The 21,699-nt window shown below is 39.3% G+C and overlaps 1 protein-coding gene across 6 annotated transcripts in view; it reads right to left on the bottom strand.

The window, feature by feature from the left end:
* Positions 1-21,699, bottom strand: part of RAPGEF4 (Rap guanine nucleotide exchange factor 4) — a 284,010-nt gene that overhangs the window by 195,066 nt on the left and 67,245 nt on the right. Inside the window, exon 1 of one of the 6 annotated variants that reach the window (XM_077883039.1) lies at positions 16,274-16,295. The exons of 3 other annotated variants lie outside the window; for them this stretch is intronic. Coding sequence is in view for 1 of the 3 variants with exons in the window: in XM_077883035.1 (XP_077739161.1) it covers positions 16,025-16,036 (12 nt within the window). In the remaining 2 variants the exon portion in view is untranslated. Of the gene's footprint in view, positions 1-16,024; positions 16,044-16,273; positions 16,296-21,699 lie in introns of those variants that run through there. 2 more of the 6 variants (XM_077883035.1, XM_077883034.1) reach the window with 2 other exon arrangements.

Raw genomic sequence — 21,699 nt, forward strand, 5'->3', positions numbered from 1 at the left:
CAGAAGTCATAAGAAATAGAAATAAGCATCAGGGTGTTCAGATTTGCAATGAGAATGCTGGTAAACATTACTACTTTGATGTGGTACTTTTGGATGTTGAAAGCACTAAACAACTAGCCTTGGGAGATGCTGCCGTATGGCCATGAGCTATTTCCAGCCCTTCTTGCATATCCCGGCTTTACCTGGATGGAATATGCGCAGATTTGTCATTCATACCATTCGAATAATTATGGCCTGACCCATCTCCTGTGTCACATCCTCAAGTCTCTTCACATGACTCATCATTCAGCTGGAAAGCAGGAAATGCTCCATTTGGGGGAGGAAGTCAAAAGGACGCCACACCTCAGGACAACACCATTCTTGCTCAAACAGTGTATTATTCTCATCGACCAGGCAACACCCAAACAGAGCACGTTTAATCACACCAACAGCAAGGAAGATCAGGGCTGTGAGTTTACACTAGTGTCTCACATCTGAGACATCATGTCACCAAGAGCTACAACCAAGAGGCTGTTCCACTGATCCCCTACCCAGCTGAGTTCTGGTGGTTCCAAAGCACCAAACATCTAACCTCAAAGCACAGAAACCAAAGCCTTCTTCAACTTATTCTAGCATAATCTCTTGGAAATGAAACTCACTGGCAGAGAGCAGAACTAAATGTAGGTAGACAGAAGTGGGTGTGTTTTGCACATATATATGCAAGCCTACATTTCTATACATGAGAAAGTTTTGGCACCAAAGGAAGCTACTATGAAATTTTTTGTTGCCAAGATTGTTTGCTATTTATCTATTCACATTTTTCAAAATAAGCCTGCGTCCACACTGAGATGTGACATATTTAACTGCATGGAGAGTGTATTTTCATTACAAATAGGTCAGGAGTTATCTTGCCTCCCACTTTTATTCAGAAGATCTGGAGTTGCCAGAAACACCATCTTCATTCAAGGTCAGGGAGAGTTTGGAAGAGTGGTACTCAATCTTATCCTTTTTTCACCCTAAACTCATATTCCAACCTGGAAATGGATACTTTAGAGGACTGAAAAACTGGTTAGCCTGAGTTCTTTCATGACTCCAGTCTTTCATGGCTACTAATAATTTGACTTCTGAATTAGAAATGGGTAATTAAGAGAGTTTATTATTGTTATACAATTGTGTGTAGTTTTGTTCTATGATTTATAATTGGATATCAATAAGGATAAGAGACTAGTTTATCATAAATATTGAGAATGTAGCCTAATGATTTACATTTGTAAAACATATTTGAATGAATATGAAGTTACATATACATATATAAAATTTTTATCACTTAATGAAATTCTTTCACTTAATGTTCACCTATGTGCTAGGCACTCAGACACTTTACAAGCATGCAAGCTCTATTTTCTTATTTTATAGATGAGAAAACCAGGGTACAAACCCCTGGCCCAATATCACATACCCAAGAAGCAGTAAAATCTCATTTTGACTCAAGTCTATAGGACAGCCAGGCTGTGCATGTTCAGGCTAGAAATTGCCCCCTCTATGTATTAATGAACTTGCATACTATAGGATAATGTTTACAGGTTGACACATAATTTAGAAATAATGTCTTATAAAGATTTAAATCCCTTCAGCCATACATCCCTAATCCAGAGGTACCTTGTACAGAGCTCCTAATGAATCTAAACACAATTAAGAGCTGCAAATAAGTCACCCAATCCACCAAACCAAATGTGACATTTATTTTACACATCAGAGCTGGAAGATGACACTGCTACAAGTGTGAAGAGCTCACTTCTTCAAGGTCTATTTACTCTTGCTTTAGATACTGTGCTGAAAGAGTAGCTGTGTTGTTTCCCAACACTTGCTAGCAAAAAATCACCAGGGACAGGCGATAAGAGGGGGTTTCTACAGATAAGAATATGGATTGCTATGAAAAGTGAGAGCCAAGAATTTGGAGCAAAGGGGAAAACAGAAAAACTATAGAATTCTGTTACAAAGGGGTGCCATCTAGTGGGAGGGCAAAAACTGCACAGCTTAGAAGCCCCTAAGGGCTTCTACCAGCCAACTGAAGTACAGTATAAGATCATCAACTGGGGATCCCTGGGTGGCGCAGCGGTTTGGCGCCTGCCTTTGGCCCAGGGCGCGATCCTGGAGACCCAGGATCGAATCCCACATCGGGCTCCCGGTGCATGGAGCCTGCTTCTCCCTCTGCCTGTGTCTCTGCCTCTCTCTCTCTCTCTCTCTCTCTCTGTGACTATCATAAATAAATAAAAAATTAAAAAAAAAAAAAGATCATCAACTTTTCAGGATGACACAGTCATTATAATAGAGGAAAACAAAATGTAATATTTTACATAAGACAAAATGGGAGAAGGAAAATATAAAATAATCTATAAAAATTTCTTCCAAAAATACGTATTTTTGAAGAGAAAGGGGGGAAGGGCCAGAGGAAGAGAGAGAAAGAGTTATCTTAAGCAGACTCCACGCCCAGTGCAGGGCCTGGTGCGGGGCTCGATCTCACAACCCTGAGATCATGACCTGAGCTGAAATCAAGAGTGGGTCGCTTAACTGACTGAGCCACCCAAGTGTCCCTCCAAATTTTTATGCTTAAAGGAAGAATATTTCCCTTTACTGAAAACCAATCTTTTGACAGGCTCCTCATTTCTCGAAGAGGCTGAAAGCAGTTTGTTTTTGACAAGTAAACATCTTATCTATTTCCAAGGGGATTGCTGTGTATTAAAAAAAGTCTCCAAGCTTTTCCGGAAGAGGAGCTCACTAGCTCTGCTTTACTGTTTACTGGCACTTTTTACCACCATTTTAGCTTGCATCTCCAAATCAAGTTTTTAATGAAGAGTAGTTCTCTTCCTCTACCTTCATAATATGCATTCAAACAGACATTCCTATCAGTCTCCTCCCCCAAGGTTTTTGGAGCTGCCTCTACTATTTTCCACACATATTATATCCCATTTTTCTAGAACCACTAACAAGCAGTGCATTAGGTATCTGGGAATAATCAGATCCAGGCACGAAAGTGGAATTACTTCATCTCTTGCATCCAGGGTTCTTTAGCTCCAACCCTGAAGACAGTCCCATTAAAAGTATCTGATCTCTAAAGAGAATGAGTACCATGTACTGAAATAGCTAAGCCATTGATATGGCCAGCATTTGATATAATTTTATTTTTTTATTTTAATTTTTTAAAGATTTTATTTATTTATTCATGAGAGACACCGAGAGAGAGAGAGGCAGAGGGAGAAGCAGGCCCCATGCAGGGCACCTGATGTGGGACTTGATCCCAGGTCCCCAGGATCACACCCTGGGCAAAAGGTGGCACTAAACTGCTGAGCCACCCGGGCTGCCCTGATTTTAAAAGGCATTCTTCCCTTTAGTTTCCCTCAAACAGATAAGGATGAATCATTACTAGAAACTGCATTTCGCAGTCAACAGACCTCGCAACCAACTAACTCAACCTCCTGAAGTAGCATCTTCCCAATAGTGAAAGGATAAAAACATTAAATGGGTAAATTGAAATAATTTCCAAGGGAAGTGATTGACAACAAAATGTCTTGAGGGAAAAAAATCAAAAAGCAAGTCAGAAAATGTCTCTCTAGTTTTAAGTGCCTATTCACAAAATATGACACAAAACTTGGAAGATATTTTAATACATACATTAAAGGAGGGCCTGTTTAATTTACAGAGAGCTGTTATAATCTAATAAATTGTAGATACAACACAGTAGACTACCAGACAAAGGATATAAATTGGTCATTCATTCACAGACAAAAAACAAACTATAAAACAAACAAATAAGGGGATGCCTGTGTGGCTCAGTGGTTTAGTGCCTGCCTTCAGCCCAGGGCGTGACCCTGGAGACCCGAGATCGAGTCCCATATCAGGCTCCCTGCATGGAGCCTGCTTCTCCCTCTGCCTGTGTCTCTGCCTCTCTCTCCCTCTCTCTGTGTATCTCATGAATAAATAAATAAAATCTTTAAAAATAAAATAAATAAAAATAAATAAAACAAACAAACAAACAAAAAAATCCAACACCGCAACTGCCAGGAAATATTTTTAAAGATACTTCACCTCACTCATGACTAGGTAAACAAAATAATAATTATAAGATAGCAATTTTTTTCCTGGAAAAATTTTCAAAGTTTGAAATTACACATTGTTAAAACATACAGTAAAGTATGAATTGGTGCCAACTTTTTAAAGTCTAGTTAGAAAATATTCATCAACTTGTAAATTTCACACATGTCCATATAATTCCATAGGTAAGGACTTACTCCATAAACATACATCAAGATACGTGTAGAAGAATGTCCACTGCAGCACTGTTTACAGGAACAAAAGCCAATGTAACTGCCCATGAACAAGGATATAAATAAATTGTGGTAATCCAGCCAATGAAAAACTCTTAGCATAATGTGACTAATCAGAGTGCACTGAGACAGAAGGATCTCTAAGACCCACTAAATGGAAAAAAAGCAAGATATAGATAATATGAATGATGTAATATCATTTGTGGAAGTATATAAGTTTAATGTAATACCATTATAAAGTTATTGCTCATAATAAAACACCCCAAAACTTAGTGGTGTAAGACATGGCTATGTATTATTTCTCATGATTCTGTGAGTTTCCTGAGCAATTCTTCTGTTGGCATCACCTGGGTTTACTCAGGAGGCTGCAGCCCACTGGGAGTTGGTTGGGACTGAATGGACTCACTTCTCTGGGTCCTCAACTGGTATGGCTGAAACGACTGGAATGGACCACATGGTTCTTCTTCTCAGGTGTCTTCACATGATAGAGGAAGTTCCTTGGGCAAGATTAAAACTGTAGGACCTCTGTAGGCTAACACACAGTCAAACACAGTCATTTCCATAGCATTCTCTTGGTGTAAGCATGTCTCAGGGCCAGTCTGGATTCAAGAAGAGGAAAGCAGACTCCACCTCTTGGCTGGAAAAACAAATTTGGCCAATTTATGGCCATATTTTACCTGCCACTCTAAATATGTACATATCTACCTATCTATAGCTACATCCTTCTGAAATGTTATTGAAGAAGCTACAGAAATAATTACTCTCAGGAAAGGAGCAAAGCGGCAAAGGAAAAGTAAGAAACTTATTTTCAGTTAATGCATTTCAGCGCTGCCTTCATAGGCATATCTGTGCAGGTACATAGGGCCTCATGCCCAAGGGCTCTGAGCCCTCGGTGTAATGCTCTATTACCATCTTGAAATTCTTAGTGATTTTATCTTTGAACTCATGTTTTATAAGTGAGGTGCAATAGAACAGTGGAGCATGTATGTGAGCAGAGACAGTGCAATGTGCGTGTCCACTTTTCCTTGACACCCTTTTCACACTGAGTGTTCACAATGCCTGGTGAGAACAGAATTCCAGTGCACTCGTGTGGCATGGGAGTTCAACACAACTCAATGCAAGTACACAGTAAGCATGCTACACCTTTCAATGAGCAAGTCCAGGTACTGACAGCTCCAAGGCCGCATTTTCCATTCTAATCAGAATTTCCTTTGAACACAGAAAAAGTGTGATGGTACTGACAAAGGAACTCTATCATATCCTTTCTTATTCATGCTACTTCCCTGTGTGACCCAACCACTTACATGGAAAATAATGACATAAAGGGAAAAGAAAGCTAGGGCAACCTAGAGTTCCTTTTCCTGAATCCTGCCTTAGTGATCTGTCAGCTACAGATAGAGAGTATGGGTAGAACTATGTGTATCATGAACCGAAATAAAAACAGTTGAATTAGTTTTGTGCATGGTTTCTACTGTCCCGGTAAGAATATAATACACATGCATATACAAGCCAGGAAATATAAATTATATCATTTTGATGAGTCCACATACAAGTTAAATGTCCTTATATGTGCATTTAAAATTGTCATTGCACCATAGGCAAACAAAATTTGCACTAATAATTTAATTTTTTCTTTACTTATAATATTAAATAGCAAATAATAAATCTATGGTGAGTTGATCTAGAAAATGCAAAAGAAAGGAAAAAGACTTTATATTTTAGCACTGCTAGTGATACTTTCTTCCTCTGAGGAGAATAAGGGATGTTCATTTTTATTTTGCGCTGGGCTCCACAAATTTGTAGTAGACTTTGTGCACTTGAATTTGTATATACCTGTCTTGCTTTTCTGCATTAAAAAATAGGTTTCTTTCTACCATACCCCATCCACTCTTTCATTTGACATTTAAGTTTTATGAGCTTTACATTACCCCTTACCTCAAATTGACAGTTTGTTTTAAAAAAATTATAAAAAATAATAAGACCCAGGGAACACAGCTGAAAGAAGACAGGTACCCAAGAAACATTTTCATTAAACAAAGGCAATATTTCATATTGTTATTGCTGCTCTTTTTCTTTTGTGGGCCAACATTCTCTGTGATTTATAGCACTGAAACCATGGTCAGCACAATGAAATTAGGTAAGAATAATATGTCAGATTAAAAAAAAAAACAAATCCAATTTTATGAACTCAATTCATGACAGCTGCACTGTCAACATAAATATATATTCTCTCAAGGGCCATGGATGCAAGGTCATCTACGCCACAAGGGATGCTTGTCTTGATTGGTACATATACATCAACTCAGAAAATGTAAAAGATACGTAGAGATTATTTACAGGGAGAACTTCTTGGAAAATTAATGCCAAAAGAATTTCCCATGTTTTATTTACTAGCATGGTATCAATGTGATATCCCATAGCTATAATGATTAAATACCTTTATTCAAATTGAAGGAGGTATTTCTTTATTTACCTCTTATACTTTCAATATTGCTAATCATGTATATTACCCTGAATTTTCAACAAACTTATTAGTTTGTAATAACTAAAAATTAAAATGAATTTGTATATACTACAAAGACTCCTATAAGCCTGGTTAGGGAAGCCTGGGTGGCTCAGCGGTTGGGCGCAAGCCTTTGGCCCAGGGCATGATCCTGGAGTCCTGGGATCAAGGCCCACATCCCTCCCCTTCGGGGAGGCCTGCTTCTCCCTCTCCCACTCTCTCTCTCTCTCTCTTTGTGTCTCTCATGAATAAATAAATAAATAAATTATTAAAAAAAAAGAAACACAGTCACATTTTGCAATAATGTTCTCAGATTTACAACATCACACCATGTCGATAGAAGAGTCAAGTTGTTGGAATTTAAATAAATAGTAAAGGAAAAGGAAAAAGTAACCTGAATCCCTGGTAGGTATGTTAGAGTCAATTTGTGTGAAGACTGATTTAAAATGTCTTGATATTTCTACAAATTTTTAAACTTTTTTTTCTTTCTCAAGAGGTTGAGGAAAAAAGAATAAAATGTAAGCTTTGGAAGTCTTACCCAATAACCAACCAAAGAGAATATTCGGCATGAAATATTCTACAGAAGAAGCCAGTAACAGTGGGTTGCTTCTGGCAAAGGAGCTAGTGGTTAGCACAGGAGTGAGAGAAAAGCATGTTTTTCATTATATATATATTTTTTTCATTATATGTATTCTACTGTACTTTTTGAGTTCAGTTACCATGGGTATGCATTACCTAGTCTCAATAAAATAAATTTCTTTAAATAAAAAACAAAGACAATTATTGTTTTGCATGATGGGCCATGCTATAGCTAACTTTTAGAAGTACCATTGTCTGAAGGCGTCCAATTAGCATTGTGGGCATTATTATGCGTGGGTGGTGTTGGGGGAGAGGTATGGAACTGAAAATACAAAACCACACTTCATGAAAACTTACTATTAAAGTTCAATCATTTTGGAACTGGACACAAAACACTCAAATGTGCTCTTTTAGAGAGGCGATGGATCCATAAATTAGAAATTTTTATTTTAAAACAGGCTTTGGTAGAACCTCTTACTGCAAAGCATTTGTTTTGAGGCTGGAACTTGGCATTTTTCCTAATGATTTCTTTTCACTACAAGAAGAGTTTCTGGATACCAATGTCTCAGGCTGAAAGCCACAATGAAAATTTATCCATCATCTCCATTCTCACATCACAAATTCTGTAAAGATTCTTTGAGAGTAAATGTTCAGTATTCTCCTACATAAATGGGGAACAGACTCTATGGTCTGATCTATATCCTGATTTTGTAGAAGGTGGTCCTTAATCATTGGGGGGGGGGCGAGAGGGGCAACAGAGCCCTTTCAGATTAGGATGAAAGCTATAGACCCTCTTTTCAGAAAATGCACACACATAAAAATTATCAGAGGTTTGCAGGTTTCTCAGTAGCTCATCTGTGAACTCCCCATATCCCATGAAATCTGGATTAGGGTCACCTATTGTAGACCAGTGCTCTTTTCTGACACCACACATAAACCTATCTGATAATGGACCAAAAAAGTTATCCTATTACTAGAGGGCAAAATGCTAACATTTGGGTCTAATTTTGAATTCTTCCTAAGTAAAGGGAAAAAAGGGCTCTTTATTTCAAAAGTTTCCAAAACTGAATTCTGGATACTTAAACTATATTCTTGAGACTAAACTGATAATAACTTATGACTAAAGAACTAATGAAAAGATAAGAGTGACTTCTGGCACTTATTTGGTGGTCAATAAAATTCATCTTTTATTGTTAGTTTTTATTCACATGCAGAGACCCACCATGTGAATGTAAAATCCAAATGACCACAACGATTTTTAACCAGATCTGATCTCAGATCACGTCACGGATTACCACAAATCGGATGCTCTAGGGGGCTCACCTTCCTTCTCCATCAGATTGAGAAGAACCTGCCAAGTCCCACAGGAACAGAGAGATAAAAAAGGGGGACGCAGAGTGTTCTGTGCCTTCTGTGACCCCTAGGATCCAGGCCAATGGCTACTAGGAACTCTGGCTGCACCAGAATCAGCAGTCTCCACTAAGACCCCCAATTCATAAAGACCTGCAAATCTGGGAGTAACCAAATAGATCCCAGAGTGTGTGTATTAATGGTCCTTAGTTCCCTCTGGGTCAGGTTTGAAGCTACATTCGGCCTCTTGCTCAGGGCTCTCTCAGCCCCAGAACTTCTCAGCTTCAAGGTTTCTCAGTCTTTTGGAGGAATAGCAGAGCTCTGGGCCTCCATTTTCCCTGAACCTTAGCAATCCCAGGTGCTAGACTTCTATTCCCAGCCCCTCACCTGATCTCAACCTGTCTTATGGTCATGATCTCTTTCATCATCTGGACCCTCATCTCCTCTGGAGGCAACCCAGCCTCCTCTTGGCCTTTCATTCACAGACAGATCTGGTTTACAAAACCAACAATTACAAGAGGTAACACCTACGTGAAGGGGCTGTCGTCGTTCATTCCTGGTGTTATTCGGGGGGAGGAGGGGTGGAGACGGAGAGATGTTAGGGGAGACAGCAATTGGGCTGCATCTTGGGACAGGTGGAGAAAAGAGAAAAGAGGTGATAGGAGGTAAAGGGAACACATAACAGAGATGGGGAAGGCACAGGCAGGAGCAGGAACGAGCAGGCCCAAAGATGGAGTCTGCTTGGGGATGTTTCATGAAGGATCTGACCTTCCATTCTCTGGCTTAACACTTTTGGGCTTGCTACATGTTTTTGCTCTAGGGAGCAGAAGAGCGTGGGGGAGGACTTTGGGGACGGAAAAGAAGGAGCTTAAAATCCTGTGCTGTTCTCAGGAAAGGCTAGGTGGCTCCAACAGCTCTTCTTTCTGTGAAGAACTTGAGGAGACAAGCTCGTCCTGGAACTGGGAGGGTCGTTATGAACATGCCTCTGTGTCCCACCAAAACAGACGTGTTCCTGCAGTAGCACTTGTATCCTCTGCTTGTGTCTGGTGGTATTTTTCTGTCTGCCACTTCTCTGTCAGCTCTAGAAGGACAACACACACAAGGGGACTTTCTCTGGAAACCATTCTGACTCTCCCTGGCAGTTACTATCTCCTCCTCCCACTCACAGCCCCTGTGTGCACCTCTGCTATAGCTCATATCATCAGATTTTAAAATTTAGTTTCATATGTTTATCTTCATTAGACTGTGAGCTCCTTGAGGGCCACACGCTATTCACATCTGTGTGCTCAGTACCAAATACAGCACTTGGCCTTTCACGAATGCCCAACTAGTGCTTGCTGATATGATTTAGGTTGAGAGAAATATTTGCATGAATTAATAGAGGTAATATGGCTGGAAAGGATGTACGTCCCTGGGTATCAGAGAAAGTAGTACTAGGCATCTGGGCAGACATGTGTGGATCTGAACTCCATCAGGGCACCTGGGTGGCTCAGTGGTTGAGCATCTGCTTTTGGTTCAGGTTGTGATCCCGAGGTCTTGGGATCAAGTCCCACATCAGGCTCCCCAGAGGGAGCCTGCTTCTCCTGCCTATGTCTCTGCCTCTTTCTGTGTCAGTCTGTCATGAATAAATAAAATCTTAAAAAAAAAATGAACCCCTCCATCTGTATCTATCCATCTCCGCACCTTTACTGGGTGCTTCCTTGGGGCTAAGGGATTGATGGCATTATATCATTTCTTCCTCCCAACCATTTGCAACAGGATTATTGTTAACCGCCTTTTACAAATGAGGAAAGAGGTTTAGGCAGTAAAGTCCTTGCCTAAGGATACAGAGCTGGGCCAGAATGCCTTCCTGATCTGGCTGATTCCAGGCCCTGGTCTTTAAAAACCAAGCTGCCTCCCTTAGCACTGGCTAGATGTGAGGAGAGACAAGGGAGGGAAAAGTGATGATGGGATGGAATTGAAGAGGAAGAGATAAACCACAACTGATGATAAAAGGAGGCTGGGTAGGACACAGAGAAGCAGGAAGGGAAAAAAATGAATCTAAAATACCCAAGTAAACTTGGTGTTTCCTACAAGTCCTTTTTCAGTTTGTGAAATGTTTAAAAGTTTGAATAAAAATTTGGAGGGCAAAAAGATAAGTCCTATATTTCAGACCTAAATGAAGCCAGGAGAAAGGGCTAGGATGAAGGAGAAGAAAGTATAAAGCCACAGGCAGAAAGCAAGAAAAATAATTTCAGGAAGATGGAATACCAACTCTGCTAAAACTTCTCTAAAAATTTCTTAACCATGTCAGGACTCATACTAGTTTTGACTATTATGCACATGCTTGTAATGATTATTATCAGGAAGTCATGTGATGATTTTAATTTATTAAATTTCATGTATTAATTCTTGAATTCAGTATAGCCATTCATTAAGTATAGCCATCTGCTATGTATGACAAAATCTTTGGTAATTACGGAAAGAAAATGTCAATAGAGGTAGTGTGATCCACAATGCAATTTTCAGAGAAGTAGAAGACTTCTCTGGGTTTAAAGCTATTTAAAAAATTTGTAACTTTTTGATAAGTAAATACTTTTTACAGTGTTGTTCACAAAATTGTTTATGTTCCTGAGTAGGCGGATCTTTTCTCTCTTTAAAGATTCATTTATTTATGAGGGGGCAAAGCCCAATGCAGGGCTTGATCTCATGACCCTGAGATCATCCCCTGAGCCAAAATCAAGAGTCAGATGCTGAACCCACTGAGCCACCCAGACATCCTAAGTAGGCAGATCTTTTATTAAATGCCATTTCTGATCATTTTACTACATATTTCCCCTTTTCCAAGTTCTATTATGCTTTTAACAGGGATTAGATATAAGTTGTTACAGAGAGGTTTTTTTTTCCTTTTTCAGTGTATTTGCACTAGGCAATTCCATGAATTTTAGACAAAGTAAAGCATAGACCAAAAATGCCCTCCAAACAAATAAAGCCCACAACAAATAGCAAAGACCTAAAAATAAAAAGCCATTTTCATCAACACTTATTGCTAAAAGCTGTGCTTTCCCTAGAACTACTTTTTTTTTCCCTAGAACTATTAAAGAGGTAGACACAATTCTGGACAGTGAAGAAAACAGTTACAGATGCTCAAAAAAGAGGACTCATTTGGGGTACCTGCCCCTCAAATAAATAAATAGAATAAAATTTAAGAAAAGGATTCAATTCACTAACTTCAGAAGATACCCCAGTAACACTCATGTCTCTCTCAAAGGTTACTTAGAGCAGTGTTTGCAGGTGGGGACATGGGGCAGTGGGAACTAAAGGCTGGAGGGTTCCACCATCAAATCACTGGGATCTTCACCAAAACCAAGCAGAAGAGCAGTGGAAGGGACACAGGTTATGGTACAGATATCCAGAAACGAAATTTTTTTTAAAGATTTTTATTTATTTATTCATGAGAGACACAGAGAGAGAGTCACAGACAGAGGCAGAGGGAGAAGCAGGCTCCATGAAGGGAGCCAGACGTGGGATTCGATCCTGGGTCTCCAGGATCGCACCCTGGGCTGAAGGCTGCGCTAAACCGCTGAACCACCCGGGCTACCCCAGAAACGAAATTTTAAGAAAATTTTTTCATAGTTGCTAAAATAGGGTTATAAGAGATACATTATAATATAGATGTTATAAGAAATAATTGGAGCCAATACATGAATTTATGAGAGCATTTGAAAATGTTTTGAAGAAGAGAGAAGCAACACAAAAAGTTTTTAAAACTCCTTCAATTCATGCAGGCAGCACCACTGACTAAAACACATTATTGCTTACATGTGATTTTTCAAATCAGCTACAAACAAAAAATATCTTTATAAAACAAACTAAAAAAATCTTAAACCACAAAATAGGCTTTTTGTTACGGATCTAATGGATTTAAAATTTATATACTTTGAATTCATGAAAAGTGAAAAGTCAACAGATCAAGATAAAATATTTGCAGGAATTACAACAAAGGGTTAATATCTTGATCAAATGAAGCTTTCATATAAACTGATAAATAAATGCCAATGTATGGGTGAGTAACTTGGTCCTGAAAGAGGAAATATAATCAGGAAAGAAATACATAAGAAAACCTCAACCATCCCAGCAATAATCAAAGAAATACAATGACAATAATAGTGCCTCTTATAATGGAGGAAAATATGTAACGGTCATGCTGGCCAAGGCTGGATGTAATAGGCATGCTCAAATACTCCTGGTGGCGGGATAAAAGCTATTGAAAATAAATGTGATCATACTTATCAAGAGACATAAATGTTTTCATACCCTTCAACTTACTATTCTTTTTCTGGGAATTTATCTTAGAGAAGTGATTCTCAAAGTATAGTCCAGGGACAGGTCACGGATCTCAACATTCTCAGGAGGCCTATGAGCTCAAAACTCTCTTAATAGTGCGATGATATTACTTGCCTTTTTCACTCTCATTCTCTTACAAAGGTACAGTGTAGAATCTTCCAGGAGCTACGTGATGTGTAACGACAAGGTTGTTCTGACAGATAAGAGAATGTGTGCTTATAGGATGGTGGAATTGGGTGGGGGTGAGGGGGACTGGCACCTGATTCTCACACTTTCATTAACCAGACCACACAGGCAACCTCTAATCACAAACCCTCAAATAAAAAACCCTACTCACTGTATCTATTTCTAAAGTACCGATTGCCATTATTACTTAAATCTGGCAGGAACCCCAATTTGGAAGTAGAATGTCTATCTAAGAGAAGGAAAAATCACACTAGGAGATTTTAACAAGGAATAAACATATTGTTCAATCATAGAGCCTTAGCACAGAACGAAAATGCTGGGCAGGTAAATGCAGAAGCAGATGCAAAGGGGCACAGTGCCCACTTACCAAAGCCCACTGCTGGAAGACAGAGGTTCTTAGCCCTGGCTGCCCAGTAGGCCCATCTGGGGAGCTTGAAGAAGCCACTGATGCCCTGGGCCCCTCTTCTAGAGACTCTGGTCTCACTGTTCTAGGGAGGGCCCACACATGGGAATTTCTAACTAGCTTTTCAGGTAATTCTAATGTGGAACTAGTTTTAAGAACTGCAACTGTAAATGATGAAAGATACCAAAAAGTTCTTGCCTTTCAAATGATATAATTTGATACAGTATGAACTGTTGCCTATCCTTTATACTTTCCATTCACATAATTTGTGGCTTTGCCTTCTTGAATTTGCGAACCAAAAAGGAAGGTGGGGGTGGGGGGGAGACTAAATTTTCTAATTCACAGGGCATGTTAAATAATCAACCAACATTTAACTTGGAGCACACCTGATGGAAAGGCAGGATCTAAGTGAAGCTATCTTTATGTTTACAAATAAGGGCCCAGGAGCTAGAGAGCCTTCCAAAAAGTTACCTAGAAGAGTTGGGTTAAACCAGGAATAGATCAGAATTTCAGGGCAGACCATTTGACCGCATCAACAGCCTTTAGAAAGTCTGTCTTGCATTTATTGGTTTGGGCCAGACAGCTCAAAACACTGAGGTTAGTAAGATCAACCATGGGCAAGCCTGCAGGAATTCGGAGAGGCTGACTTTGTGACAGGATTTCCTGCTGCTCCTTCCTCGGTGTCAGACACCCTGCCCCAGTGACTGTGCTCTAACCTCTCCGCAGCAGCCGGGAGACTGCACAGGAGTGGAATTTGGCCCAAACAGAACAGAAAAGTCCCATGACCACAGGGCTTCCTACACATAAAGAGCTTAACAATATCCCCCAGTCCATACCACGAGTTCCTTCTGAGTCTCAAGTTCTTAAAGTTTTCCCAACTGGAACTGCCTTTGCCGGCGGGACCCATTAAACCTCAGAGCGGATTTCTCCAGATGATGACTGAACAACAAACAAAACACAAAGCCAGGCATTTGGAAATGCAACACATGACACCTCAGAGGGCAGGCTGCCCAGGGGCCCCACACAGGAGGAGGCAGACCATGGGAGAGCAGGAGTGCAGACGCCCTGCCCCTTCTGCGTGGTCAGTCCATCAGGACAAGTCTGCTTCAAATGCTATAATTTGGTTAACTGACCCCAATCCTTTCGGGATGTTGAAAGACAGCCTTGTTAGCCGCATAAGAATTCAGAACCAGATTCCTTTGTCTTTGCTCGAAATGATACCCTGGATGGAAACGACTGTCTCTCTGCTCTCCCCTATAATGTCCTCCAGCACACCGTATCTTTCTGATATACCTTCCAATTTGTCTTACATCAGGGTGATCTGTGTTTATGCTTGTCTGTCTTCTCCACTAGATTGTAAACCAGAAGGACAATGTGATACATCTGGCATTTCTGCTTGGTGGGAACCAAGTATATGTTTGTTGACTGTGACAGTTTCTTAAAGATGAAATTTTCAAAGGGGCATCAATTAACATGGAGTTGAGAAGCTCCTCAGCAGGCATGCAGAGTGGTAGGATTGCTGGGAGAGTAATGAGGGCCACTGCAAGATCAAAGTACAAGGGGTGGGGGGCAGTGAGGGGTCAAAAGTGAGCTGGCAAATGCATGGCGTGGGCGGCACTTCAAAACCTCTGCTACAACAGAAACAACAACTTCTACAAGATCCTAGTATCCAGTGCACACTCCTGAAACAAACACCCAGAAGAGCACCGGTCAAGAAGCAATGACTACTGCTTACAGCAACCTGCCAGCAGGCCTACCCGCAGCATCTGGGCATTCTTGGCACCTGCCAGCCAATCCTTGATCTGTTCAGACCCCCTGATCATCTTCTGAGAAATACTGAAATCATAGCTTACAGAGAGGGTATGACTTCAAGTCATCAATAATGTAACAGAGTTCCCATAAACACTAAGGAATTCGTAGTCTGAGAGCTGCAGGCAAGATACCCACTGAGCGGCCAGAGGATGAAATACCATCACTCTCAATCTGTTTCCTTGCCCAAAATTCATTTTTAATATATGCCATTCAAATATGTCACCAGATAAATACCTATATTTAATATTAATGTGATAAATGTAACTGGCTAGTTATGAACAACTATCTATGTTTATCTAGAAACGTATTTAAGATCATCAGGTTAAACAAACATATCCTTCACAATCAGAAAAAGACGAGTCACCACTCCCCCCTCCACACACACACACCCCACAAATAAAGATGAAATCAAATTATGTCAGTCTTATTGTACATATTTAGGTCTGGTGGAACATAATTAGAAAAGCCAGAGATGTTTCACAGTATAATTCCTCAAACCAAAATACAAACTGTGACATATAATATTTCCCCACTAAAGAATAAAAAAAGATCCATTCTGACCTTATAGGGCATATGTCCTTCTTTTTCTGTCTCTCAAAGTTCCCAGACATCCAGGGAATATCTGTCCTTTATTTGGATAGCAAAATACACCTTCATGGCCGATAATTCCTTATTTGTATCTATTAATGTTAAAAGGATCTCAGTCCACAGAGAAAACCAATGCTGGTAGTTCTCCAGAAAAGCTCAGGCAACCAAAGGCAAGAGGAAAAGACTTCCTATATACATATACATGTATTTAATTTTAGTTACCTCCTAATAACTTCACTCCCTTCCTTTCTGAGTTTGAATCATTTCGCCACTCCATGGAAAAGCTCGAAGACAGAGGAGTGAGACCCTGGCGCAGACATAAGGTCCAAGTCATCAGAGCAGGCTTCCGCTTGGTTTAAAAGAATCACAACTGTGAGGAAAGTCAAGAGAACCAGCCAACAGGATGTGTGTGGCTGGAGTTCCTGGCATGAAATCTTGACTTTCATGTTTATTTTTGGATGTATTTTTCTTAGCCCTTTGATGCAAATTTCTGGCCTGGGAAGTAACCCTACAGTACAAGCTCCAAAGTGGCCAAAAGTAAGCACAGACTTCTGACTTGGGACAAAGTAGGTCCCTTGGCTTTTGGGTTTCAGCTAGTCCTGCGATGAGGGTGTGGGTCTGAGGATGGGTCACACAGTCCTGCCTCATGGGCCACGGCCACTAAACTTGTTACTTGAAATACCAGCCCACCTTGGAAGCCTATCATTGAAGTAAAAGTGAAACAACCTGAGATTGTGTGCACACTAAATAAAGTAATAAAACCAGCCAAGGGACTGCTGAGATTTTTATGTTCTGATGTTCTTCTGCTTTAAGTGTTCGGCTTTAATTTTTCTGACAGCCCAAGACAGACAGGAACATCAAGTCTATTCAAGCAGGAGCAGATGCCTCTGAGAAGTATATTATTCTAATAAGGTTTTTAAAGCGCATCAGCAAAGACTAAGCTGCTGTTATTTCAATACTTCCTATTCTCATAGTGACTTGAAAGATTATTAATGGAAAAGGACTTTTTCTCCCTGCATAGTCCAAGAAGAGGCAGTGAATGGAAATAACTAAAAAGCTTTTCAGTCCCACAACTGCCAACATATCTGGTAGCATCAAGAAATAAAACTCTCTGGAAATCAGGGAATAGAGACAGACGTAAAAATATTTCTTCAAAGTATTCATTCTCTTAGATATATTCCTGCTTACAAATTGCATTCTTTTGCTAAAACAGCAGCATTCACTTATTTCCTCATTTTACCATTCAATTTTATATCTCATAAAGCATGAAATAGATTTTTGGTCACTTAAAAATATTTACTGAGGCCACAGATACATTTGGGGAATAAAGTCTCCTGTATCAATCATTACGTCTGACAATGGTTCTCTGACATGGGATCCCCTGGTTAGAATAAAATCACAATATATACCAGAGTTTCTGGGCAACAATTACAGCTAAGAAATCACTTTTATTACAGCATGGGTCAGACTATAAATTTAAAATATTGCTTTTATTTTTATACTCTGTAGTTTTATTGCTGTCTTTAAGTTTCAAATGATTTATTCATAAATACGTATTATTATTTTGAACATGCTCAAACATGGCTCACAATGAAGGAAAGCTTCTGGCCAAATGATGTCCATGCAACTGAAACACAGCTAAACAGGTGGTAGACCACTAGTTCAATGACCTCTCTCTCAGTAGTGTCTTTTATGAATTTGATTGAGAGTGCTTCTTGAATCTACTTCTGTGAATACACTAGACTCACCTCATCATTCAATTTCATGTATTTGGAATATTCTATGTAAAGATGTCAAAACATGCTGTAAAGCTGAAAATATCTTCATACAGACATGATGTTAGATAGAAAGTCAACAAGAAAAGCAAAAAAAAAAACTTTGTTGTGGTCATTTATAACCACTGGAAACCTTATCTTATATGTGCTGTGAAAAAAGATTCATGAAATTGGACAGTAAATCAGTTCTTTATTTAGTCCAAGAGCCACTAGCAGTCATAAATGCTCACAGTCTTGGATCAAATATTAATAACTGACATAAAACTCACAAGCCTACCCTTAACTACTCTGCCATTTAACTTTTTCACTGAGGGTATGCAATGCCACTAGTGCCAAAGAGTTTAAATTATGGTTGTCTCAAGAACTAAACATGGTAGGCGCACCTGGGTGGTTCAGTTGGTTAAGCATCTGCCTTTGGCTCAGGTCATGATCCCAGATACTGGGATCAAGCCCTGCATCCAGCTCCCTGCTCAGCGGGGAGTCCGCTTCTCCCCCTGCCTTTGTGTTTCCCCCTGCTTGTTTTCTCTCCTTCTCTCTCCCTGCCCCCCTATCAAATAAATAAAATCTTTTTTAAAAAAGAATTTTAAAAAAACCTAAACATGGCATTCCAAAGCTTTTCAATTAATTTTCTTCTGAATAAAATTCAGAAACAGAACTATCTCGTGTCTCCTCTTCCTTTCTCTCTTCATCCCCCATATTTACTGAAAAATGAGATGTTTTATACTCTGATTCATATATTTTATTAAGTTCTAAGACCACAGAGGTGTGAGAAGAGGGATGTATTATTGACCAACTCTGAATAAATTTATCATAACTCACTTGAGAAAACATGGCTTTGTTTTTAGGTGAAGCAACACAATGCTCTCAAATCTGACCATAAATTAGCAACTGAAACACGGAAGAAGAGGAGGAAAGAAAGCAGTTTTCATTAGGAAAGACAAAGGATACAAAGAAAAACATCAAGCTGCTTCCTCATTTACATCTTGGGGAATACTTTATTTGCTGTATTTGTAGAGGCTATTGAATAATGCTTCTGATTACATTGATGGGAATAACTTTTTAAAATACACAGGGTGCTACCAGTTTAACTTACAACATAATAGACAATATAAAGCAAGAGGTATCTGGGATGAAATTGAATAGGGTTTTTAAAATCTCACATGTAGTTCCCTGAGTGTGTTCTCTTCCTGTAGCGAGCCGATGAAATTTCCCTTAGGTCAGGAAAGGAAGCAGGATTCCCTAGTTTTGTGTTGCCATTAAAGTCCCAAGTGTAAGATTTAAAATAGACTATTTGCTCAGCCTATTAAAGAGCTACTTTTAGACTGTGCTACCTGGTAGTGGCGACAGATCATAATTCTTAAGAGTTAGAAGAAGTAACTCAGAATGCTGGTGGCTGGTCCTCGTGTTTTATCTTTTGGCCCCCTTAAGTGACAACAGGGCATAAATAAGGAGACAAAGCTAAGCAAGAGGGTGCTTGACATAAAATGGACCTACTGTGACATTCTTCAAAAGTAAGCAGTCAAATGAGATGAACATGCAAATTGAGACCCTAGACTCAGGGTATCTAATTTTTACTATTCCTAACTTATAGCCCAACACTGAGCTCCTTACCTCGCCAACAAGAGAGGCATTATCCAGCTTACCTTTCCGTTGCCTTCTTTCTACTACCTGACTGTTCAGGGAGGCTCCTACCTGAATCCTTCCCTACATAATCCTTTCCTTTTAATGTTTGGCTGGCAGGTCTAACTTAGATTTCAGCTGACAGTGCAAGCTTGAATTTTAATTTTGCCAATGAGTATTATTTACTAGTGTAATAAACAGCTGAGTTATAAACTCTATTATCTGATATAATCAAGGAATAGGTATTCTGAACATCAGATACTTCATAGCACATCAGTCCTATAGATGTCATCAATGGACCACTCATTCAAATAGAAATAAAATCTATTTCATTATAGTTATATATACTCTGAAATAATATTATGACTTGGTAGTTTTTTTTCCTGTATTCTCCGAGTAGAACAGAAGCCCTTCCTGGACAGCAGGAGCTCAGCCAATCTTGTTTGCTGCTACGTCCATACGTGACACAGAGGAGACACTCACTGAATATTTGTTGAAAAACGAATAGGAGAATAAACCTAAGTCAATCTTTTTAATTTAGAAGGTAATTTAGAATCTTACAACTTCTTAGCATTATCACACAGTGTATATATGTACAATTGCTCCCATTAATCAAGTTCTGACTAACACAGATTGCTAGATAATGGAGTTTCTTGCATTTTCATTTTAGCCAACTGTTAAAATGTTGACTGAGCATGTAGTTTGCATTCTCTACTTAGTTACACGAACAAGCAAACAAAATAAGTATCTGACTAATCTCCTACTCACTGTGAGGTTCCAGTCCCCCACCTATAAAATAAGAAAGCAGACAAAAACTCCATCCATTCTTCTCAGCTCACTTAAGTCACTGGCAGAGGAGATCAGAAACCTGCTCTGAGGTTACAGATGAAGGGCTGGACCCACTGAGCTGCAGAATCACATGACAAATTTGGGATACCAAAGACCACCCTGAATATCAGTATCCCCATTTAGTAATTTCCCTTTAAGGGAAATATCTGTGGAAAACAGCCCTAAAATGTCCTCAAACGCAATCTAACTACCGGATCAAAATAAACTAATGCATCACCCGTAGTAAAGCATCCAGACATGACAAGCCTCCCAATGTACTCAGCATCACCTTTGACGTTTTCTTGCCAAAAGTGTTTGATTTGATCTCATCAAGCTTTTAGCACTAAGTTCCATTTATAGGAAACCCTGGGGTAGGGATACCATGGAGAAACAATCAAAACGAATCTTGAATTTGGGAGAAACTGACCTGGCCTTTTTAACAAGTCAATGCCATGGAGAAAAAGAGAGACAGAAGAGAGGAAAGGAGGGAGAGAGGAAGGGAAAGGGAGAGAGAGACAGACAGAGATATAACAACTAAATGTAGTATGTGTTCTTTATTTGAACCGGTTTGAAGTAAAACAAAAACAAAAGATTTATTGAATAAATATTTATTTATTTATTGGTATTTATGGGGAAATTTGAACTGTGGACTGGGTATTAGATATTAGGATATTTTTTTTAAAGATTTTATTTATTTATTCATGAGAGACACAGAGATAGAGAGAGAGCTGGAGACACAGGCAGAGTTCAGGATCCACACAGGGAGCCTGAAGTGGGACTTGATTCCGGGTCTCCAGGTTCAGGCCCTGGGCTGATAGGCGGCGCTAAACCTCTGAGCCACTGGGGCTGCCCTAGATATTAGGATATTATCTTTAGTTTTGTAATGAAATAATGGTATTATGGGGGTATGTAGCAGGGTATTATCATTTTTTGGAGATTATGCTGAATACTAATGATAAAATGTCATAATGTATGTCATTTACATTAAAGTGGTTCAGCAAAAAAAAAAAAAAAAAAAAAAGATGAAGCAACATGGCCAACTGCTAGCAACTGCCAAACTAAATGGGGATGTTTGGGTGTTCAATGTATTATCCTTTTGGATTTCCTGTATGTTTGACAATTTTTCTAATGATAAATGTTTTTAAAATGCTCACAGGTAGCAACTTCTCAGGAACTTCCCTCACAGTACTGTGGGCTCTTAATTAAAATAAAATCTTAAATATCCTCCACAGGCAACTTGAAAAAGTCAGAACAGACAAAAGCAGTGATAATGACATACATCACAGGTGGAAATCATTTCTGTTCTTAAACCAGTTTTCCAAATTTTCTTTTTTGGAAAAGACTTTTTCAGTTTACCTTTTAAACATGAAAGATCTGGGGGGGAAAAAAAGACTTATTTGCCTCAAGCTTGGTCCCTTTTAATTG

Source organism: Canis aureus, chromosome 34, assembly GCF_053574225.1.
Source record: "Canis aureus isolate CA01 chromosome 34, VMU_Caureus_v.1.0, whole genome shotgun sequence".
Taxonomy (NCBI): domain Eukaryota; kingdom Metazoa; phylum Chordata; class Mammalia; order Carnivora; family Canidae; genus Canis; species Canis aureus.